The sequence below is a fragment of the Epinephelus moara genome, chromosome 16 (genome assembly GCF_006386435.1).
Source record: "Epinephelus moara isolate mb chromosome 16, YSFRI_EMoa_1.0, whole genome shotgun sequence".
In the NCBI taxonomy this organism is placed as follows: domain Eukaryota; kingdom Metazoa; phylum Chordata; class Actinopteri; order Perciformes; family Serranidae; genus Epinephelus; species Epinephelus moara.
In genome coordinates this window covers 17791086-17816739 of record NC_065521.1, presented here as the reverse complement: position 1 = coordinate 17816739, position 25654 = coordinate 17791086, and the positions used below count along the sequence as shown (strand labels likewise).

At 40.7% G+C, this 25654-nt stretch overlaps 1 protein-coding gene across 1 annotated transcript; it reads left to right on the top strand.

Moving 5' to 3' along the window:
* Positions 1 to 1868: 1868 nt before the first annotated feature.
* mgll (monoglyceride lipase) lies at positions 1869 to 24905 on the top strand. The gene is made up of 5 exons (XM_050064871.1): positions 1869 to 2000; positions 12664 to 12774; positions 13589 to 13678; positions 16050 to 16265; positions 17475 to 24905. Exons 1-5 carry the CDS (start codon positions 1893 to 1895, stop codon positions 17604 to 17606), a joined length of 657 nt encoding a protein of 218 aa, XP_049920828.1. The 5' UTR covers positions 1869 to 1892; the 3' UTR covers positions 17607 to 24905.
* The last annotated feature ends 749 nt before the right edge of the window (positions 24906 to 25654 follow it).

Genomic DNA, 25654 nt, shown 5'->3' with positions numbered 1-25654 from the left:
TGTGAGCTGCACATGTTGTGAATGTTTAGGAGCTCGGCAGTGTTATTGGTTCAATGGTCGCCATGGCAACCTGCCTCACCTCTCACCCACTGCTGCAGAGAGCTCGATGAGAAGACAAACACACACAATCTATATATGCACACACACATGCATATTCATATTTATTCCTCCTCTCCATCTGTCAGTCAAATTTCTCTCTCCTGTCTCTGTCTCTTCTTGTCTGTCTCTCCTCCTCTCACCCCTCCTCCTTCACTTCTACTTTCCCTCCATTTTCTCTTGACTTCACTTTTCATTCGTCTTCTTTTCTTTTCCTCCTCTTCGTGTTCTTTTCCTTACCCCTTTATCTGTCCTCTATCCCACTTTTTTCTCTCCCTTCCTTCTTGCTCTCACCCTAATCCAGGTGTACATGCCAATTCCCTTATTTGATCGTGTCTTGCTCCTTTAGACCGGATGTCGGAGGTTGGAGCTGGGAATGACATCACACTCAAGTTGACCGCAGTCAAGTACAACAAATCAAAAACACAGACTATAAAAGTAATGAACACAGCTGCTGTGGTGTCACAAATTGGTTTGTGGACTCATGTTTTGAAGCCTGAAGAACTGAATGTATTTGGGCGAGAGGGTGTAGCTGTGGAGGAGGGATTGATCTCACTGAGAAGCTGCAGCTCGTACTAATTATGTTTTACTTTAATCTGTAAATGTGTGAGTTATATACAAATTTACCCCCCGAAATTAGCTCTAGAGTCTAAAACCATTTTTTGTGCCTCGCTGTCAACATGTTTATTTCTGCTGTAAAGTTTGACATTTTAACGTAGGGGTTAATCAAAATTGACTGGCTTCAAGGGCCAGCCTCAAGTGGCTGTTTTTGGCACTTATGTGTTGGCTTCATTTTTCAGCCCTGGACGCTGCCAAGTTGTTATTAGCAATAACCAGTTCAAGCCAGGTTAGCCATTGTTAGCATTATCAGTTGGTAACAAAGAATTATGCTGTATTTTCCTCATGCAAACACTGTAGCAACACATCCAGACAGAAGTTGGACAGTGCTGTGTGTACGAATTATTTAATGAGATACGAGCAAGACAGTGCTAATAAACTGTATATTACTGCAGGTTTCACTTCTGTTGATGCTCAGAGCAGCCATATTTGATTTTGAGGTCAGGGTTGCTGAGGCTCCTCCGACTCCTGAGTTGGAAATCCAACTTCAATGGGCGTTCCACTTAAAATTTCCATCTAGGAACTCAGAAATTTCAGCTTACCAATGTAAATGGAATGCACCAAGAGTTGCAGTCAATCCAAACGAAGATCCAAGGGCATAGGTTTCATTTCAACACTGAAGGGGACACATATCAAACAGGGGTTCTTTGCTAGAAAATTTTTAGTGTCAAACTTCCTGCATTCTTGAAAAGTTTATGCACCAATATGTGCCTTTTCTGCATTAATTAATGGTATAAATGTATTTAATTTCATCAAAATAATAGTGTTTCTATTGGTGGGGACAAATGCACATGTTCTGCATACTGAGGGGGACATGTCCCCTGTGTTCCCATGTCAAGATCTAAAATGGGGTACAAATGTCTCACACTGTCTGTCTCTGCAAGTCTAAGTAAGGTGTTCATTTGCATTTTTGTTTAGTCTGCATGTTGTCTTTTTATTTTGTATCTCTGAGCTGTGATAATTTCACGGCAGCCTGCTAAATAAGTGACTGTGATTCTCACTTTAACCCTGGAAAAGAAGAAGTGTTTGCCACAAGTATTGTTTTCTTTTTCAATTTGGAGGTATTAAAAAGGTCTCAATAAATATCTTGCAGCAGTATCAGTTTCCTCACACCAGTATTTTCCTCTGCTTCCCTCTCTCTCTACACAGTTGGCCATGGTCAGAGTGAAGGAGAAAGGATGAACATCAAAGACTTCCAGGTTTATATCAGAGACTCCCTGCAGCACGTTGACCTGATGAAGTCCCGCCACCCAGACCTGCCCATCTTCATTGTGGGTCACTCCATGGTAGGATACTCCCCATTCTGTATTTTGCTGTAATTGCAGTTTAAATTGTGGGTCAGTCTTTGGGTTATGTTTTTATTTTAATCACATTATTGTTTTTCAAATAATAGCTCTGAGGATATTGAAACGTTGGCTGCCATCTGGGTTTGTTTGTTTTGTTTGGTGTGAAATGACATTATATTGTTTCAGAGCTCTCGGTACAGTGTGCTCGACTCAGACACACACAGAGACAGCTGCATGAAATTGAAGGGCAAGCCTGGTTCAAGCACGGGAAAGAAAAATACTGAGATCAGTGTTGAGAGGTTTTCTTCGACATCGTGATATTCAAATGGAAAAAATGGCACATGCTCTTCTTTCAGTATGAAGTGGTTCATGTCCCAAAATAGTCAGCCATGAAAAACCAGAGAGCATGGTGTTCTGCATGAAATGTGACGGCAGAATAACAATAGAATCAGGGGGTTTTAATATTACTGGCAGTTTCATGCAGTGACATGCTTTGACACCCTGCTTTTAATAATATTTTCTTTGGTTTGGCTTGGACAGAAGCACCACACAAATCATTTCTGTACAAGGAACAGATTTCACCTCCACCTGCAGGGAAACAGTTCAGTGAAGGTTTGCTAAGTTGGCTCTTCTCACTAAACTTACCTTTTACACAGTAACACAGATTCTGCACAGCCTGCAGCAGCTGCTGCTGCTGGTCACTGAAAACCTCCAACAGAGCAGTTGCAGGTTCAGTGACCTGCTCAAGGGCAATGTGGGTGTTTTTGTTGACGGAGAACAGACAGTGTGCCAGTCCAGGAGTCTAGATAATGTGTCATGTCCTGTAATGTAATGCTCTAGTGACCTTATGTATCGATACTGTGTGTTCACCTTTATCCTCAATTTCAGGCTTCCAAGAGTACAAACTATGGGAAATACAGCAGTAGATGTCCTAATGTTCTCTATGTACATAAATGTTTTCTTCAGTGGGAATAATATAGTATAATTTTTAGATTCTATTGATTATTTTTCAATGATTTGATTCATTATTTAGTTTAGTCTTACATTTTGGGTACTATACTTATTTGCTCTCTGAGTTACACAAGAAGATCAACATCACTCCCATAAATTTGTACCTGCAGCTGGCTAGCTTAGCTTAGCACAATGACTGGAAAAGCTAGCCTGACAATGTGCAGTGGTTGTAAAATCCACCAACCAGCATCTCTGAAGCACATGCTAACTAGAGAGCTTTACATGTGCTGGTAAGTGGATTGTTACTACGCAAAGCGCTAGGCTAGCAGTTCTTCCCTGTTTACAGTCTTTGTGCTAAGCTAAGCTAATAGGTTGTTAGGTGTTGTTGTATATTTAATGTGTGTCATCTCACTGAACCGTAACCATATTTTACAAAATGTCGAACCTATTTACCGAATTTATCACGGCCAAAGGTATCATCTTCAAATAGCTAACTTGTTTTGTCCCTCTAACATTCCAAAACTTCAACATATTAAATTTCCAAAGATATAAACAGACAAAAGCACCAGATCCTTACAAGCAAGTGTTTTGGCCCTTAAACAATTAATCAGTTATCAAAATTATTGTAACTATCTCTGCTTGAACAACAGTAGCAGTGACTGTCTTGGGTAGGCTATAGAAAATGTGATGGTACATCACCCCATGTGGGACAGGGGTGCCATCTTCTGAGAACTGCACTCTGTTACTCTCTGTTATCTCTGTTATTAAGGTCTATGCACTCAGTCCAGAAACGAGATTGTTCACAGTATGTGAATGGAGGAAGTGCATCGTAGTTTGTTATTCAACCATGTGTTGACAAGTCACATGGTTCTATGTTGTTCAGATTAATTAGTTTGTCCAAATAGCTGCTTGATCACTGTAGCAGGCACTGGTAACACAGCGTGATCCTCATAAGAGGATCCCCCATCCAAATCAATTTAACACAAAGTGACGTCAACTTCACATTCTCTATTTTCACCACAGTGAGGTTGCCAGGCAACCAGCACTACAGCCAGATGAACTTAGCACAGAAGTATTGTTTTCTTCAAAAAATATTTTCAACATGTCACTCCTTTTTAAATCATAAATTGTGTTTTTACAGTCAGTATATATATATATATATATGGATTTTGAACTTTAGGGTGAGTCAGGCTAGCTGTTTCCCTCTATTTCCAGTCTTAATGCTAAGCTAAGCTAATGGCCTCCTGACTCTGCCTCCATACGGTAATTCAGTCATTCATTCAATTTATTCATTCATCCATTATCTGCAACTAATTGTCATGGGGGGTGCTGGAGCCTATCCCAGCTGTCACTGAGGGAGAGGCAGGGTACATCCTGGACAGGTCTGACATATAGAGACAGAGAGCTAACAAAACAGTTACAAATACAAACCCATATCTAATGAATTATTAATTTCCCATTTGCTTTAACAGAGTTTAATATAGGGAATTAAAATTGTGTTAAATTCAGTGCAGATGGCATCAAACAGTCTTTGAAGAGTCTAAAATATGGCTTTATGAAATATACAGACACAGAGTCCAACCAGAATTTTCATTGAGAAAAATTACATAACGTCTGGACACAAAAAGCATCAAGGCTGGCCAGGGAACTATTAACCGATAAGTTTATTCAGTTTTTCACAGAGCTGCATTCAACAGCACAGTCTCTCTCACTGTTGTGCTCAGTGACCCACTAACTCTTAGTACAGCTAACAGAACACAAACGGTATTGATGAGTTATGTAATAAATGATTACTCTCAAGTCCAGTCAGCTTGTACGCACATTTAATCATTTGTGTCAGATGAACAAGCTGCTCAGATTCTGTATTCATACAGAACACACAAATGTTTTGATGTGTGCAGTTATATCTAGAGTGCAGTATCTTATGTTGTATAAGGAAGATGCTAACTTCACTGTACACAAAACAAGAGCTTCTCTGAACAGTGTTGTCTGCACCACCTGTGTAAGTCAGAGGCATTTCAGGACAAACACAAATACAGTTTTTAGTATTTTTGCTCACAGCTGGAAGAGACTTTTCAAGCAGAGAACACAGAGGATAAATGCAAATTCATTACAGAACTGTTCTGCCATGAGACGCACAGAGCCTTGTTATCTCGCTGCACAGCAGCGATTCAGTGGGCTTGTTGGATTCCAGAAAAACAAAAGGGTTTTTTAGGCAGATATGACGAGCTTTGAGGAAAAACGAGATCTACATTGTTTGCAAATATATATATAGCTAGTGGAAAAGTATTTAAAGGTGTAGTGTGTAGGATTTAGTGTCATCAAGCAGTGAGGTTGCAGATTGCAACCAGGGAAACTTCTCTCATCTGTCAAGGTTGTAGGAGACCCACCATGACACATGAAAACATGAATGGCCCTCTCTAGAGCCAGCGTTTGGTTTGTCCATTCTGGGCTGCTGTAGAAACAACATGGCGAACTCTGTAGAAGAGGACCCACTCTGTATGTAGATGTAAACAACTCATTCTAGAGTAACAAAAACACAGCAATTCTTTTTCTCAGGTGATTATAAATAAATGAAAACATTGTTATAAATATTATATACTATTTCTGCCAAAAGATTCCCCCAAATCTCACAAACTGGGCCTCTAGCACACTTTCACAGACTGGATCCTTTATGCGTTCCATACGTCCAGGTTTTAATTTCAAAGTAACCCAGTCTATTAAAGCATAATTTATACAAGGTTTATCATGTTAAGTGGCTTTATTAGTGTTAATAAATACTTAATTAATACTTCAGGACAGTAATAAGTCATTAATAAGAGCAAATGTGGCCTTTCCATGGTGTGTGTACTCCCTCAGCACAACACTAGCTTTTACTTATAGTTAGCTTTTTAAATTAATTTTTAGGAAAGGCTGTTCTCATGCACTGTTCGTACTTATACCTACAAAAAGTAATGCACTATAAGTTGTATAACTCATGTAATTATGAGGAAGGAGGCTGTGATCATGTGACCTATACACTACAAGCTGTCATCCATCATATGACTGGAGCACTGAAGTCAGGTAATATAAAGAGCAATGTCCACGTAGGGAGGCGGTCTGGATGGCAGACAGGTCAAACAAACACAAGACTTTAACCCAGGAGACTGGGGTTCATGCCCCATTTGAAACCAAAAGTCAAGTGTGAGTTAATTTTAGTTACACGCATACATGATGTCGCATCGTCACGCCCAACCATGACACTTTACTGAAATGTAACCCAACAAACATAGGACTTTGACCCAGGAGACTGCTGTTCATGCTGTGTGAGACCAAAAGTCAGTGTTGAGTTCATGTCACGTTACAATGCCAAACCATGATGCTCTTTCTAAACCTGGCCTAAGGGGTGCTAATTCATAAGATATTATATGAACTGTGTGTTTATCTTTTTGTAAGACATCATACAAATGGTTGTATGAGAGTACGTTTGGGAAGACCTGTTACCTGTTTGGAAAGAGCTGCAGAGCATCTGGAACAAGATCCATTGTTTAATAGCTTGTCAGTCCCTGCAGAAATTCATGATCATGTAATCACAAGAATTAAAGATATTCCCGTTTTCTCAAACCCCCACAAACATGTTCAAATTGGAAGAATGCATGCAATCATACCAATCACCAAACTGTTTCTGCATGAAAATCATCTCTGTCAGAACCATTGAACCACCTCAGACTTGTAAAGAGAGAACCCCATTAGATTTCATCATTGACTTTGTTGTCATCTGTGTATGCAGAATTAATGGCTTATTAGAAAGTGAGAAAAACATGAGTGCTTAATGGATTCACCACATCATTTAATGATTAGTGTGCGTATGAGGCTGTTTGCTATCACTATTGAACGTCTTTTGTTTGGATTCAGTGCTCCAATCCTCTGTTTAACAATGTTTTTACTACCCAAATATTGTTATCTGCTGTGGAGCCTGTAGGCTGAGTGTTTTACATAAAACTGTCTTCCATTGAAGACACTCGCATTAAATTTGAGTCTGTTTTTGCAAACCTTTTATGGCTCATTCTTTACTGTCCAGCAGCACTGTATTTATATAAAGACTGATGCTGCATTCAAAACAATCTGAGGTTCCAGGAGAGCAGACGCAAATAGTTTTGTGTAAATTAAACTGCAGGATCCCAGATGGAGGCTGAGCTGTTTAGACATCAGAGTCTGTAAATACTAAGGCAGAGCTGACCGAAGTCACAGTACAGCACCACCTTCCTCATTTCTTCCTTCTCCACTCGTCTTTTTCTCATCCCCTCTTCCCTCCTTTCTCTTGGTTCTCTCCATCGCTCCATCTGTGTCATTTCGTCAGACAATTGTTTTGTGCTGTCATGTAAGCCAGTCCACCTGTCCTGCCATCACCTGCTTCATTTCGTGTCTTCCCTTTCCTCCACAGTTCCCCTTTCAATTGTTTTGCTTTAACTTTCTCATTTTCTTTCTTTATCCTCCTTTTGTCCTACTTCATTTTATCCTCCCTATCCTTCCTCTTTTATAGCATTTCTTCCTTTTCATCTCCTCTCCTTTCCCTGGAAACAAATAAAACCCAGACCTAAAGTTTGGGAAACCCAACCCAATTCAAACCTTCAGTCACTGTGTTTTTACAGGCTTCATTTCCCAGCTTCCCGGGGTTGTGACTCCTCATCCTGTTTCTTTTAGTGTTTTCCTCAGCTGCTCCGCTTGTATGAATCTTTGTTTAATGGGGCCAGCATGACGCAAAAACTACACGACCAACACAAACAAACACCCTGTGGATTCTACAGTATGTGCAGAGATGCTGCTCTAATGATAACATCCTGAGGAGACTGTGGAGTTACCAGACAGTTAGCGGCAGAGTCCAGCCACAATGTGGTGTGATTTAGTGAAGAAAGATATCCAACACTCCTCTGACATCACCTCAAAACACTGCCAGTAGTTTTTTTTTTTTAAATTTTTTATTTAAAACAAGTTAGTTGGATCTTGAGCTTGAATTCATCAACAGTTATTAGTTTGATTCCTAATGAGAACACAAAGATGAGATGTCTATAAGCAGGGGAGATAAATGTATACTTAAGGGGTTCTTTAGCATTATATTATTTTTAGAAAGGCTATTGGCTGGACTAATGTCTGTTGGGCGGCCCACTACTGTGGTCCAAAGTAAAATTTAATCAGTTAATATGGCTCATATTGATGGTACAAATGACCAAACATTTGCATTGCAGTATTGTTAGTAGTTAGTAGTGTACATGCCATTGACACTGCTAACTACTGTGGAATTTTTTGAGGGCACTGTACAGTGGATATATGTAATTATTACTCAAAACGGCAAACAGTAAATATAGTGCACTATGTAGTAAACAGGAAGTAGTATCACATACATCCTATTCCTGTTTAACATCAGCGTGTTAGCATTGTTATTGTGAGCATGTTAGCATCCCAAGATGGCATGTATGCATTTCATTTACCTCGGAAGTCAGAGGTCGGAGCTGGGAATGAAATCACACCCAAGTTGATCACCTTTCAACCAAGATGTTGTCAGCTACCAGTTCAAACCAGGTTAGCTATTGTTAGCAATACCAGTTAATACAATGTATGGCGCTGCATTGTGCACTGTACACTGTAGCAACATGTCCACAGACACAAGTTGGACAGGACTGTGTGTATGCCTGTTTTAATGAGACATAAACAAGACAAAAGTTCTGATGTGAAGCTGATGTGAAAAGTTATCATCTCCAAAAGAAGAATCAGTTCTCACAAAACACATAAACATAAATAAGGGAATAAAAATGTGAAATGATTAAAACTGACAAAATAAATTGCCAATACACATTTGTAGTTTCTGTGTCTGATACACCACACTGACTATCTCACAGTTACCTCTGAATCTTATTTGTTTAAGCCGTTGGAGCAGTTTGCCAGTGTCGTAGCCGCCCATGGGAGTGCTGACAAATGCCTTCAGCTCTGGCTCCTCACTCTTCCTCATCTCTCTCCTTCTTAGTGCTTCTGGCCGAGCCTCATTTGTCCTGCTTCCTTGGTGCCAGAGTTTTATGTAATGCTTTGTCACTGTTTAGGGCCTTCAATGTATTCATTCAACTTGTCAACCCTCCATTTCTCTCTGTATAAATTACTCCCTCAGTTTCTTCTCACATTATACAATATTTCACTTTTTTCTTTGTTTTTTATCACACCATTTTTGTGTGTAACCTCATCACTCTCCCACTCTGTCCTGTTCATCAGTGTTTACTTTAAGTGAATAGCTTCACGTTGTTTAATCGGAGAGCATTGAATCCAAGTCTTTGGATTTTTATTGAACGTACTGCTGTTTAACAAAAAGGCTTCTTGGTGTCTCCTGACTGTTATGGGGAAACTGACAACGTTAGACCTTGCAATGCCAGTATGCTAGCTGTATAGTCCATATGATGTCAGAATGTTCGCTCCTCAGGGAATTTTTGACAGTTCAAGTCCACCCACTGTCAGCAGACAGGCATACAATACAAGTATTCATCCTCTCAACCAAAGTTCAGAGAGAGAAAGCGTAGGGAGGCCTCTAGTCGGCTTTTTAAAGAGCTTCTCTGTCCCAATCCGCACTCTCTCTTTCTCTTTCTCTCTCTGTCTCTGTCTCTTCCCTATTCACACTTATCTCTCACTCTCTATCACTGAAGCCCACTGACAAAATGTACAGTGTCTGTGTGTGTGTGTGTGTTTGCCTCTTGTGTGTAAGGGCATGACCCAGAATGGGCTTTTGTACCAAATTGCATTGCGTCATCTTGTTATAATTGACCGGAATTCGATGTGTTGAGCTGATCAACCAGTTCAGGATGCTAAAATCATCCCGGGGCAATTTCAACATTCGAATGTAAAATTTTTCTGTGAATATGCGATATGTGATAACATTTTTCAATATCATGATAATGATATTTTTTCCAGTAGATAAACAGATAGTAAAGTCTACTGAGTTCTTGACTCAGACTTGCACAGTAACTGTTCTTTTACCACGCTGTCTCTCCTGTATGCAAATTAGGGGCTTTTTAAGCTGTGTGTTCCTCGAGCAGAAGTAAGCAAAGGCAGTAGAGACTTACTTCCACTTTTCTACCGGTCCTATTGAGAAAGACTACCGCTACTGCTCCCATTGAGATATTGAGCTGAACTGTTGTGCAATCAAGCTGCAAAAGTCACTGTATTGTTCCAACAACAAGTTTCCATGACTTTTCATCAGATGATGAATCGTGAGCTCGTTGGAAAGCCTTAGAGATCTTGAAAAGTGGGCCGTTCCATCGAGGTTTGTCTGAAACGACAAGGGAAGAAGCCAGAAATGGCAGCTGACATATGAGAGGGCCGGTGAGTGACTTGGTATGATGTCAGAGTTGGCTGTCAGGAGGATGTTACCTCAGCAGGTGCAGCTACTGCCCCTCACCCTGGCTGTGACTTTGCTTTTACTACCTACAGCTGTTTAAGTTCCTCCCAGTGAGAGTTAATATTATACTAAAACCTAATGTAATCATGTACTGGTAGCTGTTTTAGGACATTTGAACTAGCATGTAGAACAAGTATGCTAAAATATTTGAATGTCCTGATGTTTTGCTGGGCTAACTAACTTCCTCAGGTTCAGAACTTGAGGTTAATGAAAACATGTCGGCTATTCTGTTGACACCAGTCATTGAAGTCTTTGACAGACGATGCCTGATGGCAAAGGCTCTGTCTGTCTGATTGGCCATATGGTGTGTATCAGGCAAAATACACCTACAGACAAAATGTAATTGAGTATGTTAGTACTATACTAAAAGTGCAGTATCACAGTCTTTCACAATGTGATTATTGCGCAATTTGACATCACAATGACGATTTTAAAAAACGATATATTGTGCAGCCCAGGTTTGTGTGTGTGTGTGCGTCCTGGTGTTTACACATGGACATTGCAGTGTAAGCTTGTCTTTAATAGTCTGTTGGAATACAAGTATAAGGGGGAGAAACAAGAGATGGAGCTAGGCAGCCTCTTCTTCTGACTGTGTGTGTGTTTGTGTGGGCATATGCAGCGAGTGAGTGTGTGCCTGTGTGCTTTAGAAAGTGAGATTTTCTGGTGGGAAATGTTTTGTCTTTTGGTGCCTCTTTTCGTGAAGTGAGCCTGTCATTGGCCCCAGCCTGATGAATATTCACACAAGTGACAAAGAACGCTCACATAAACAAAGTTGAAGCCAATTAGTCTCCAGAGACAGAGACGGAGAGAGGGACAGATTCACCCATGCAGAATTGCCGTGCTCATGTGTGTGTCTGTCTGTGTGCACCCACGCAGACACTTGTACTTGTTGCATATGCGGAGAGAGACCACGACAAAATGAACCATGGCGAATTGATTTGAGTCTTGGCCGCCACCGAGCTGCTAATTATCATGGCCCTACATCACAGGATTTAAATCACAATCCCAAATGTCAGCATGGGTGCCAAGGTGTGGCCTCGCGCTGCTGTTCGCTGCGGCTACACAGTGCACGTTTTGCCCTACGGGCGGTGGGTTCTCACTAGCATCTCTCTCCCAGTCTGTGTAGAGCAGCAGCAACAAAAGAACTGGGTGGAAATTCACGACCGCCTAAACAAAAGATGGATTGTTTTATGTTCGTCTTGACCTCTGAGGAGTTTTCCCACTGCTCCCCGCATCAGAACCTCTCACCTACTTTGCACAAAAGACACTCCCTGTCCCTGTCTTCTATTACAGACTGAAGGAGAAGCTCATATCATCTTCCTGTCATTGAAACATGTTCTCCATTCTAGTATTGCCCTTATCTCAGGCTGCTCTGTGTCAGATAAATTCCTATCATGCAAAAATATGTAGACCTACTTTGTGTACTATGAACCAATTAACTGAAAGGCTGCCTGCGACTTCTAGTTTTAAAGGGTATGTTTGATTTGGAATTGAGCAGGACTGCTGTAGCCGGTAGCCACAAAACAGGCTGCTATGTAACCACTTGGGGTTTACATCCACTAAATGTGCTTGTTTTTGCCACTGACAGGCTCAGATTGTTATTCTAAAGGGGGATTTATACTTGTGCAGCAGACCCTATGCCGTAGCCTATGCATGTGGCCTACGCCATTGTGAGCATTTATACTTGTGCTGTGGTGTGTCTGTGTCACTCTGCAGTTACACCTCCAAAACACTAGTTGGCAGAGGGGGTTTCTATGAAGTGCTTTAAAGTTTGGTTGAGTGAAAACACACACAAAACACACTTAAAACACAGCTTGTAGTACACAAATTGGCTTCACTGTAACTCGCAGCATTCACAGACAAAGCATTTGTCTTTATCTGGACACATTTTCCCCACAAATACAACATGCTAATGTTTTTAGCACAAGCCTATGGCATTTTACATTGTATGAATTAGCCGAGCAGCTAGCAGACTTTTCCTCTACTCATATGAAGCCAGGGACAACAGCAACATTTAACAAAGGTAACATTACAAAATTCGGTTCCATTATAACTCATAAAATGCTATTTTGTGGAGGCTTTATTGTCTTGAGTGAGTAAAAGCTTTGTTTCCACTGAGGGAAATGATACCAGCTTACAAAAAAATAAACATGGTGTAGGTACGGCACTGATTTGACGCAGAAGTATAAATGTATAAAGTATAAATCTTTAATAAATCATTCCATTGACTTTAAACAATAGAAGACTTTAATATGTCAAATATATTTAATATATTCTGTGCCTTGTCTTTTTTAGGGTGGTGCTATCTCTATCCTGACCGCCTGTGAGAGGCCCAGTGACTTTGCCGGAGTGGCTCTTATAGCTCCAATGGTCCAGATGAACCCAGACTCGGCCACACCGTTCAAGGTACGGCACCATCGCTCATCCACTTACTCTCTCCACTGCTCTTCACTTTTTTGCTCTCTCTTTTCCTCTTCTCTTTCCTCCATAATTGAGTCTTACTATTCAGTCAAGTACTCAGTTAACCCAGGAGTCTTTCGTCTTACTCCACTCAGCCCTGCTGTGGGTGATGACTATAATACTGACACCTTTTATTTTGTGTGTTTCAAGGGCAAGAATCAGTGTAAGTGCCACTTGAGCAGCATTAGCTGTCTCTTACTGAATCACAGACACAAGTGTGACCAACTGTCAAGGCCAAACACTGACTCACTTTTGTAATTATGAGCATGTTTAACAAGAAGAAATGTTTTTCTTAGAGGACAGTTCATCCCAAAATCAAAAGTACATATTTTTCCTTTTACCTGTAGTACTATTTATCAGTTTAGACTGTTTTGATGTGAAGTGTTGGAGACATTAGCCGTAGAGATGTCTGCCTTCTCTCCAGTATAATGGAACTAGATGGCACTCAAAGTGCCAATAAAATGCATATGAAAAACTTAACAGCAATGTCTCTTTCCAGGAATCATGACCGCTTACTCAAAATAATCCACAGACCTTGTTGTGAGCAGTTTCATGTAGGAACAATAGGCATAAACACACAGTAGAAACACACACACATACAGTACATACTCAAAATGTTCATGACTGTATCTCTTTGTAACACTCGTCAGATGGCGAGAAAAAAAAAAACAGAGAGAGATGGAAACATTCATCAGGGAGGTGTTGATGTGTGAAAATAAACTGAAACGCTCGGCGTGTTTTGTTTTCTCACTGTTTGCAGGTTTTCCTGGCGAAGGTCCTGAACCACATGCTGCCCAGACTCACTCTGGGCTCCATCGATTCCAAATGGGTCTCACGGGACAAGAAGCAGGTGAGAGACACATGTCGGTGTGTGTTGGTGGGTGGGACAGCTGCATTGTTATCTGTGATTTAAATATCAGGTATGGGTGTCGCAGAAATTAGGCGAAAGGTCACGGAGGTGGGGGGGGCGGGTGCGTGTGTGTTTTATGTGTACTCGGTGAAGTCATGCAGTCCCAGGAGGAAAGCCCACCCTACAATACTCGCTTTGAATCCTTTCCAAACCGCAAATAGTCAGTGTTATCTAATCAAGCAAAGTGTGTGTGTGCGTGTCATATTTTGGGTGGGTTGTATTGTGTTGTTTGTAATTATAAAAACAGGTGCATGTACTGTGTCACCTACAGGACAAGGAGACAGAATCTCTAGGTGTGTCCCGTATTTGGTTGTTTGTGTGTGTTTTGAGTGAACCACAGAAGAGACAAACACATGCAGGCACGTCTGCACACCTCTGTTTGCACGTACATGTGCATGTGGACGTATTCTGTGGTTTTTGAAAGTATTGACACACCAGAGTCGGCCTTTCAGAAACAGTTTGTAGTAACAATAGAATCCCACATCCTGCTACTTGTGCATCCCACAGTCTGTTGGAGGAAGTAAACCTGCACGAATCACTGACAGAAGAAAGGTTCTTTAAAGATTTTTATGCCTCCACACCAGCAACATCCACGGCAGGAGGCATTGTGTTTTTGTGAACAGGATATCTCAGGAATGCCTGGAGGGAGTTTCTTGGCCTCAAGGATGAATTGATTTGATTTTGGTGATCAATGGTCAAAGGTCACTGTGACCTCACAGATATGTTTTTGTCCATAACTCAAGAATTCATATGCTAACTATGACAAAGTTTTACACAAATGTCAAATAGGATAAAATGATAAGGTGATGACACTCCATATCCACAAGGTCAAAGGTCGACTTCACTGTGACATCATAATGCTGTGCAAAAACACTTTTCAGTCCATTACTCAGGAACAGAAGGGGAGACATTCGGTCAGATACAGAATTGGTGACACTAATCTTGGGTGTCCTCCTTGAAACTGTGCTGATTGTACAGATCTTCTGTGCTGCCGGGTTGAAGATGTGTTTGAAGCATCTGTGTTTAAGAACATGTAGCTTCTTTGCAGCAACATCCATATTTGAAGCACTGTCAACAGTCATGGCTCCAGCTTTGTGTTCAATAATAACCTGCTTTATTGGCCAAGCATGAGAACACATACGATTAATTTTACTTTGTTTCTCAGGGAAGAAAACGTACTAAAGTCAAATCAAAATCAATTTTGTTCATATATCACTATATCACAAACCAAAATTAGCCTTAAGGGGCTTCACAGTCTGTACAGCAAACCACATTCTCTGTCGTTGCACCATGTGATGAAGCTCTCTATCAGTCCTCTGTACTCCTCTATAAAAATATTCCCCATGTGAAGACAGGATGTTTCTCATTGGAAATTATTCACTGGAATCATACAGGTCAATATAGTGATAACTTACATTTCACCATAAAAGACCCAATGTATATTATATGAGTCTGGACAGATACGGCTGTAAACTGCAGCTTGACTGATGTGAGGAGCAAATATAGCCTTTCATTAACATTTTTATGAGAAACTTCAAAGCCTGCTCTCTGTATATTTACTGTAACTTTACCTTTTTCACAGTGAGATAAAGTGTGACACTATCAGGGTATCAAAGGAAAACTTTCACCTTCAGGACAATGTTTCTGAGTGTCACTGACTCCTCTGAGCTGCTCAACAGGTTGTGTTGTTTCACGTCTCAGCTTACAGTCATTCGTTATTCAAAGCAGCAGTGCACGTGGCCTCAGAGGAGCTGCTTCTATTAGAGTGGGCCTTCAGCTGTGTTTTTGTAAGATCCATCGAAATGGGTGTGTGTGTGTGTGTGTGTGTGTGTGTGTGTGTGTGTGTGTGTGTGAATTATGTCAGAGCACATATGGAACTTGAAAGTATTCATGTTTAATGTAAGGAAAAACAGGGTGTGTCGTCTGCTATTGATCTACACGAATGCTTAAGTGTCACATCTACTTTCTGGGTCTCTCTGTTTCTCTGGCTCTTATTTTTCTTTCCATAAAAGCCCTCCATCCAGTTATTTATCATACACTCCTTACTCCATCCTTGGCCCTATTTGCTCTCAGGGAGGCTCTTACTCTCTTGGCTTTCTTCCATATTCGGATTAAACTACAAAATGTTGTGCTTGCTAAACATAGATGTTTAATGCAAACCAGACCCTACAGTAATGCTTTCTAAATGTCCAACAAAATATGTTATGCCAAACTGTAGTTTCTATGGTTACATTAAGAGATTAGTGAGTCCTGCATCAAGTGTGATAAACATTGTCCACTTTGCCATCGTCCTTTCTCTCTTTCTCGCCAGGTGGAGGCATATGACGCTGATGAGCTGAACTTCCATGGCGGCATGCGGGTGTCGTTCGGCATGCAGCTGATGGGGGCGGCAGCGCGCATCGAGAAGGAGATCCCGTCCATCAGCTGGCCCTTCCTGCTCCTGCACGGTGACGCTGACAAGCTCTGCGACATCAGAGGCTCCAAGATGATGTATGAGAACGCGCCAAGCTCAGACAAGAAAATCAAGGTGGGGATGAGGTTTTTGTCTTTTTTTGTCTTTATTTAAAGTTGTTTTTTTGTCAGTGGAACTGCCTGGTAAAATAGAAAAGAAAATCAGTCACCCTGTTGATGCAAACTTGTATCCAGTAGCCACTGCTTCATTTTGTTCATACTGTTCATTTTTTTATGGACTTGTTTGATATAATACCAAAACATTAGGAAACAATGTATCACACTGCCCTCTGGCATTTTAAAAATTACACTCCACTGGTGCAGCTTCAAGCAGTGTAAAAGTGTTGCTGTTGCCTTTGATACATGAAACTCAGTTCAGTACACTCAGCTTATATGCAGCTCAGTGCCTGAATGAAACTTTGCTGGCTGTAAAAGATATCTGTGGATATGTAACATAGTTTTATTTTATTAAAGTGTATTATTTAATAAAATGTTTCAGCCTCAGCATTCTACACACTAATGGCACCCCCAGAAATGTTTCACAGCGGTGGCCAGATGGGGTGATGGAAAATCTTGGGGTGGGACACCAAAACCAAAAGCCATAACTGAATTTTAGGAATTTTTTTATGCTGATATAGGTTATTTGAAAACTATGTCAATATGAGAGTTAAGCAGTCACATACTGATATACTTTGGTCTTTGGACTTTCACACACACACACACCTAAAGCTGACTGCAGCAGAGGGCATTCTGTATGACCACTATAGATTCTTCTTCCTCTTTACAGAGGGATGTGTCTTTGTGAAGCAGGAAGTTCACACGCTTTTCTTTTTTCAAGCACATGGGTTATCGTATGAGGGCTGGCAAATAATAATGAAAAGAGAGGTGAGAGGAGTAAAAAGAGAGAAGAGATTTAAAGGGCGTTTCTGTTTCATTCTGATCTTTCTGTTCTTCATTTCTAATAAATCAGGTGGTGTTCATGAGGACAGGGACTGTTTATCACATGTCTTATTGGAGAAGTGATTAGTGTATCATCTGTCAGGAAATGTGTTGATCACAGAAAAACATCTGTTTATTTCCTGTTTTATTATTCCCCTGTAGGTTTAGGTAAGCAAGATGAATTTGTCTCAGCTGTGACTCTTGACAGCCTTGACAGACAGTTTTTTTAAAAGAGGATGAACGTTTTACTTGATGTTCCCCAAATGGCTTCAGATAACTGTTTTGGAGCTCCTTGTTGCGTGCATCCCGTCTCTCTGACTCACTGTGTCTCTCTGCTCCTCTTCAGATCTACGATGGAGGCTACCACGCCCTTCACCACGACCTCCCAGAGGTGGCCGAGTCCGTGCTGAAGGAGGTGACTGGCTGGATCACAGAGCACCTCTCCGCCACGACGTCGCCAAAACCGCAAGACTCCTAGAATCCTGACAGCTGGGTCAGCACTCCGAGGCAACTGCCAACCGCATCTCACGAGGCCTGCTCACTTTCCAGCAGTCTGTCAGGCATAACAATACTACTACACTCTCTGGTCTGGAAATACGTTTAGTTATATAGATATTATTTTTTCAGTCTAAAAACTTTACTGATTTTATCCTCTGGGCAAATTCCACTGATTTAAATTGGATGATGGGGTCAGAAACCACTTTTTATTGTAGATACTCAGCAGTGGTCAGTCTCCCTGCCACACATATGATCCGTGATGTGAATCATGTATTTCAGGCAGTGGGCTTTTTTGGTTACGGTTTCATTATCTCCTCACCGAGGAGCAGCTCAAGTGTAAGCTACAGTATGCTGGGGTTCCAAGTGCAATAATAATGAAGATTCCTCCTCATAGCCAGGTCCTCACACTGCTTCACTGTTCTCACAGTGTCTGTAGATGCTTCTTCTCTGCCTCCTCCTCGATTGCACTGTTTTACAAATGACATGAAATTTGACACTCGTAGAGACACTGGGAAACTTATACTATGAGCACACATGACACACTCAGATCCTCTCTTCTCCTGACTTCCTCCGCATGTCCCTCTTCTCTGGCCCAAAGAAAACACGAGGCATTACACATGACGATTGGTGTGATCTATCGAACTCCTGAGGCCTTAAGTCTAGTTTAAAATTTCGTCCTGTTAGTTCGACTGCTTTGGCAGATTGTTTTACAAATTAACTGTGCAATGGATCCTGGCAAGTCTTATATAATTTTTACCTCCTAAACAGTGATATTTATTTATTACGTCCCCACCACCTCCATTTATTGACTGAGTTATTAGTGGACTCAGTGACTTTCCATATCAAATACTACTGTCAGTGAGCCGAGTTATGGGTGTAGGGACATGAAGAGGATACAGATTAACCATGTGATGCTGCTCTGTCTCTCTCTCTGCAGGTGGGAATTAGAGGGCAAAGGTCAAAAGGTCCCTTCCTTATGTGACCTTCACTGTTTGTGTTTAGGTCCGTTAAAACTGCAGACTAGGCCCCAGCTGGAGAATGAAAGGAGCACATCGCTGTTACTGTGGACAAAAGAGTAGATTTCCTCTGTCCACACAGCATCTGCCATTTGCTGGACACTTTTATCCAAACCACCTTTACGTAATGCGGCTGTGTGCATTTCTTGCATGGGTGGCCACAGAGGGAATCCAACCCCTCAGAACAATGGTGGAGTCAAAATTTGTTTGGAAAAACAGGATGTTTTCTGTAATAACTTCCAGACAAGGAGGGACAGGAAGTGATATTACTGCGGAATAAACTTCTGACTTCAAAACTATATTGAAGATTGCACCTTAGCAGCACAGAAATATAGTGTACAGTCCATACATGTGAGTTTTCAAATTAAAATTCATCCAGTTTTTAAAAAATAGCTACAAATCAAAGAACCCAAATAATTAAAAAGATTAACTTTATCTTTTAGCTTGTAACATGAATTTAGTGGACTTGGTTTTTTAATCCTCTAAATCCCACCTGCAGCGCGAGTGTCTAAAGCAGTGGTCAAGCTAACATTTTTCCCAAAAGTATAAACCTGTCACTTCTCAAAGTGTTGCAGTACTTGAAGTCAGCCCTGGCTCCATATAGGTCATTAAAGAAACCATAGCAATAATGTCACAGTAGCCTGTATTTTTGGTAGCTGATAATTATAAGCTAGACAGACGCACACTGAACTCACCATTTTATATTGTCAGGTAGGCTGTAATTAGCAGGTATTGCTACGTGCTAAGCTTTTCCCACGTATTCAGTAAGCATGAAAAAGTTTCAGCAGCATGAGTGGAGAGTTTTAAATTGTTCATCCGCCCCCAAAATCAAACATGGGAAGGGATCAAAAATGATGTGGCAAGTCAGACATACAGTGTGTTAGTTGACATCTAGTGTGCACTCTCTGGAAACGGAGTCGACTGTGTCACTCCGGCTTTTTAGGAGGGTTTTCTCTCTGTCATTCAGAGTTCAAAGGGACTCATGCAGAGAGTGTAGGGGAAGCACAGTATGGTATCCACGGTGACCGTTACTCACGTGTAACCACAGCAGCAGGCTGGCGGCAAGGTAGACATTTTTTATTCAGTTTTACATGTGTTGTAACCACGGTGATCACCACATGACTGATAGAATGAGATGAATTTCTGGCTTCATGCCCGCTCTGTCTCTTTTTCTCTCCAACTTTCTATTTCCTCACTCTGTCTCTCCCTGCCTCACCCCGTGTCACCCTGTCTCACCACCTTTTTTTTTTTTTTTTTTTTTTAGTTGCTGTGGTGACCAGCGCTCTTTGTTCTGTCCGTCACAGAGCCCCTTGTTCCACTGCTAATTCAAACATCTTGTAATGTCAGCCACCCACACTGTCCCTAGTGGTCAATTAGCAGAACAGCAACAGGTTACATGTGTTACTGTTTCAGCTGGCTTTTTTGTTCTGGCCAGAGAGCTGCCACTCATTTAACAGGGGACGCATTGCTTAACCTGCCTCTGACTCTGCTCGGCTTGATGCTGTTTCAAACCCACTAAATGGCTTCAGGGACACAAAAACCTGACATTTCTTAGTCTACATGTGAGAGTGTGACCTAAAATTGCTCCTCACTCACATGCCCTGCAGACATTTCTTATCTTTGATCTGGTTTTCCGTTTTTATCTTTATTGTCTCTGATGTTTGCAAACTGTTCTCTGATCTTGGGACTGAAACCACTGAGTTTCATTAGGAAAAGTAAGGCAAGGTGAGTTTATATCATACACTTTCTACACATATCAAAGTGCTTTACAGACTGGCTGAAATGCATCAAATAGGGAATCATAAGATGCTAAAATAACAGGATTCAAAGAAAAGAGGGAGTTCAGCATGCAGTTACATCGCCCTATCCTTTTTCTCAGGCATCAGAAGGCATTTTGCCAAACCGAATGTCAGGTTTCATCGCCATGGGTGCCAACATGGATTGAGGTGTAATGTATTCATCGGTCCCAGTGGGAGTCAGACCCTTAACCTCATCCTCATATCATGGGCACTTCAAACACAATCTACTCCTGATTGGGCTGCAGCAGGCACATCACACACAAAGGCTGCACAGTCCCAGTTGTACTCAATCTATAATAGCACCCCTGCTGCACAATGGATTCAGACTCGCAGGATCCCGTGTAACAGTAAATTTAAAAAGCTCTACCTGTCAGACTACACGAGTGCATATTACTGCTGTCTTTAGCTATGGGGGCGGAGAGAGATGGAGATGGAGTGAGAGGAGAAGAGAGAGGAAAAAGAGAGAAGCTGTCAGTAACCATGGCAGCAGTTTTTTTTTCTTTTTTTCCCCCCCCAGTGAAATCACCCAGTGAAAAATTTGTATTTGTTAAAGATGCAGGATGTAAAGCAGACGTCGCTGCGCTTTCAGAGCTGGTTGTCCATTTTGTTGCTCTGAGGATTCCCTTTTGTGTGAGCGTGGAGATAAGAGCGCAAACAATTAGCGCCATCAGCTCGCAGTGAATAATAAGAGCTGCACACACTTACTGAATTCAAATCAGGCTGCTCTGCTATTTGTACTGAAAACACACTCTTTCCATTTTTTGCAAAGAACGCTTTTTTGGGGGGATGTCAAGGCCAAAATCTGTATTTTTTTTCAAGGGAGTTTGTGTGTTTTTGCCCCCATCTACCCCTTGTCTGGATTAAAAAGTAATGGACAGACCCCTATGAGTGAAATTAACACCCTTTTCACTCAATTTCACTCCTAAAATAACAGGATTACATGCCTTAAAGGTGTGTAACCCCTGACACAATCTTCACACCCCACCTCTCCATGCCAATATCCTTTTCTACTGGCATGTACACTTACACAGGCATAAATTGTATGCAGGTTTGCCATACTGAGAGAAAGCCATGTACAGATGCATTGCTCTGTTAATATGTAATAATCCACTCGACTGTTAATATCTTTTTTTATCTAGGACAGAAGTTCTGTGTTAAGTAAGGAGGAGATATAAACTAGGGCATGAAACCGCTGAATCAAATCGGCCTGCAGCTTTCCTGACAAAGCGAAATTCAGTTGGCCAGCTGGTTTGTGAATGGAGCTGTTGTTGTTTTTTTGTTGTTTTTTTAATCTCGACTTTATGACTGTTTCTGAGAAAAAGCTGTTATATATGATGGAGGACTAAAGGGCACAGGCCAGTCTTTCTGTAATTTTATGAGATTAAAGTGCACTGGAGTTTGCATGAATGGAGTCAGTGCTCAAGTAAACAGCAAGAATTGAAGAGGTCTTCTCCAAAATGCTGTAAATGCATGAAAAAAAGTTAGACCTTCAAGGGACAGTTCGTTTTTTTTAAGCAGGGTTGTATGGGGTACTTATCTATAGATAGTATATTACATACAGTAGATGTCAGCTGGCATGTCCCCAGTTTGGAGAAGCAGGCTGAAGTCTGACAAAGAAGTTAAGCAATGTACTGCTGTGGATGGGGGTCAGCAACAAAAGGTCAACAAAAAATCAATATCAGTTTAAATGTATGCTATTTTGTAAAGGGGTGAGTATTTTCACCCCTTTACCTTTGTATCAGAGGGAAGCCGTTAACAGCTCCTCTCCCCATCTATGTTCTCATCAAAGTCACCAGACTCCATTGAGAAAAACAGTAATTTTTGCTTGTTGAACACAGGAGCTGCTGGTCTACCGCTGACTTGATCAGTTTGCTAGTTTGTGTTATTGTGTGACTTTGGTAGATCCAAACTAACCTCTGTAAACACCAAAATCAGACAACAACACAAACAAAATAACTGTTCAAGGCAGCAGTAGACCAGCAGCTCCTGTGTCCAGCAATGCTAAATCGCTGTTTTTCTCAATGGAGTCTGGCTTTGAAAACAGAAATATAACGGGGTTCATTTTCACATTAAAAATTATTGTTATTTTAGGTGGCTAAAATACATTTTGTTGCTGACCCCCCCACAGCAGTAGATTGCTTAGCTTAGCTTCCAGTCTGCTTCTCCAAACTGGGGGCATGCTGACTGACATCTACTGTATGTAACACACTGTTGATGAATAAGTACCCATGCAACCCCACCTCAAAAAATCTGAATTATCCCTTGAAGTTCATTATCATGTATGTGAAATGGAGATGATCCAGGTTGTTAAAGTGTCACCATATCCTCCCCTGAGAACTTAGGTTACACACCCGACTATAAAAATGTGTCACTGAAAATGCAGATGCCATTTCCTGGTGCATTTTGGATCAAACCCCTCGTTCAAATCTTGCTGGTTTTATCAGCAACGGTGACCAATTTGATTTATGTCTAGTGGCCAGACTGCTTGATTACTGAACATAATTGTAATACACTGTATAATAGCATAGCATTGCTAACGACACTTGATGGAAACACGAAAATCAGGACCGCAGTTTGATATTTATCTAGAGTATTTATAGGAATTAATTTTATGTATAGGCTACTTATTATATATTGATTACACATCATGACAAGGCACTTTTTATACCATAAACCAGTCATATTATGTAGTTTTTACTGTCGATGCTCAGCTACATGAAGCTCCAGAAGACTTTTTGAGATGGAAACTGGTTCAAGGTTGTATGTATGTACAGTCAGCAATCCCAAAAATGTATGACAATGTTTCTGATATGTTTTGCATAGAGAGTATTTTACTACTACATGTTGAAATTGACGTTGTGTTGAAAAAAAAAAAAACACTAGTCTTTCTGCAGTTTGTCACAAAATTATAAATGTTGAAACCATCTGATATAAAAATGTTTTTATTTTGTAACAAAATCGTAACAACAGGGTGTTAACGCTACAGGTCTGGGAAAATCTTGTTTTACTTTCCCAAAATTTGCTTTTCAGGAACTTTGACTTTAATCTTGAGGTATCTCCTCTTGAGAAAACTTAAAATGAAACAGATGTGAGTGTAGCTGTCTGCATTCATAAAAACATCTGTTACATCTCAGATCAAAGACAATTTGGTCAAATATGTTTGAGGACTAAATTGCAGGTATCAGGTTTTCTCCGAACAGCGGCATGTTTCTGGGAAAAATAAGCATTCCACACAATTTAAGAGATTTTTATCGGAATATGTATCGTACGTCTATTTTTGGATTGTGGTCTAGTGTTGTTTGTGCCTTATAACTATGACGATTGTGCATCTGAGTGTGTGTCTGTGCATGTGTGTGAGTCCGTGAGTGTGTGTTTTGATATAGATGAACTGTACAGAGCTGCTGTGAAGCAGATCAGTTTCTCTGTTACTCTGGTTTTCTGCTTGTCACATCTGTTTCTGTTTCAGTAATTGTGTCTGTCTGCTCGTCCTCCTCCTGTCTGTCTTTTTCTATTTACGTCTGTCCATCTGAATATGTGTCCAATCAGTGGTCTGAGCAGATTTGGGTCAAGAATAGTTTCTGTAAGTGCGGGCTGAGAAACAGCTCGAAATTACCTTCCAGCTCCTTTAAACACCTGTTTTGTTTTAGTCTGCCTAAAGACAGCCTCATTATAAAGAAACACAATACGTAACATTAAAGATGATGCTTCTGCTCTCCTTGGGTTGCTGTAATGACTGTAACATTTGGAATTAACCATTGCCTTCCAATGGAAAGCAGGAAATTGTCCTTCACATGATGATAACACAAGAATTTGAAAACAAGAACCAGATGTGTTTTTTTCTGAGTTCATCTGTCCTGTATTGATTGATGATTTCACACAATATTCATGAACAAACAAACATTGTGGCCATAAAATCTACATCTTAATTGTCTGAGACATTTCTAAATGTGTCGTCACTTGAGAAATTGAGAAATCAGCTGTAGCAGAAAACTCAGCTGTAAAGTATGTCAATCGAACCCTGACATATAAAGTATGAAGTCGATTGAGGTTGGTGTTTATAGGCAGCACATCATGGAGCACACAACATTACGTTGAAGCATCACATTCTTGAGTCTTCCTTGTAAAGTAATGTTTGTTTTAACGGTTACTAAATACTGGATGACACTTTATTTGAAAAGCCCGGTGCTTATACTCAACTATCAACTTTTGTTTTCCACACCGATACAGACAGTATACCCCCAAACTTAAATTTAAGTCACATTCATATATTAAACATTTTCACTGATGCATTGTGGTTACATCATAATATGTTGAGTATTAGCATTAGGCAATTAAATTCAAGTGTGACCAAATATTGTATATATAATGTAATAATCAAAGTACTTCTGAATCACTGAACTACTTGTTACTAGAATGTTCATAATGTCCATACTCTCTTACAGAATAAACTCTATGACTGTTTAACTGTGCCGCCTGACTGGAATACTTTCACAGCTTCTCTCCCCTATGGGTATATAAGGTACATGTTTTAATTTTGCTTCAGAGTCCAGGTAATTATTAATCTATATTTGGACAATGCTGCAAACTCTGTGAGGAGGAAAGAGCATCACGTGTGAAGAACTTTTTTGGTCCTGTGTGCTTCTGGCCTGTCAGTCCAGGCAAGTATTTCAAGGTACCCTCCACTCAAAAATATGTTTGCTTCTTATTCCTGCAGTTGAATGTTAAACCTTCACTAGAATGATGTACGTGCAGAGGTTGACACTAGAGGGATGTTTTCATATTAATTTGCTGGAAGTGGAAAGTTTCTCTTTGCTCATTGAAAATCACATTTTCAGGGCATCACAAATAGTTTGGAAGCCAATCATGTCCAATATTCACCTTGCAAGAGTGTGATGTAGAAACTTGAAGCCTCCCGCGCACACTGAGATGGACTTTACAGTGAAGTAGAAACACCTCTTGTCCAGCAGTTCAGCTTACATTTAAGATTCTGGATTTGTCATTTAAAGTATTTTAAAGATAAACTATGCAGGATTTACCTAAAACTTAAACAATGTATAGACTCATATTGAAGAAATCCCTCTCAATCATCACTCATGACCCATTAGAGGTGTGTGGTGGTGTATTTATCTGCAGAGACTCTGCCCTTCTCTTATTTTGCTGTGTTCCTTGGCACAGCATGCAGGTGAGGTCAAGACTTTATAAAAAAGATAGCA

Excerpts from the sequence above, each read along its gene's own strand:
- mgll (XM_050064871.1), top strand. The coding sequence starts at position 1,893 with ATGAACATCAAAGACTTCCAGGTTTATATCAGAGACTCCCTGCAGCAC. Across the intron at positions 2,001-12,663 it reads TCATTGTGGGTCACTCCATG|GGTGGTGCTATCTCTATCCT; the intron begins GTAGGATACTCC and ends TGTCTTTTTTAG. Across the intron at positions 12,775-13,588 it reads ACTCGGCCACACCGTTCAAG|GTTTTCCTGGCGAAGGTCCT; the intron begins GTACGGCACCAT and ends CACTGTTTGCAG.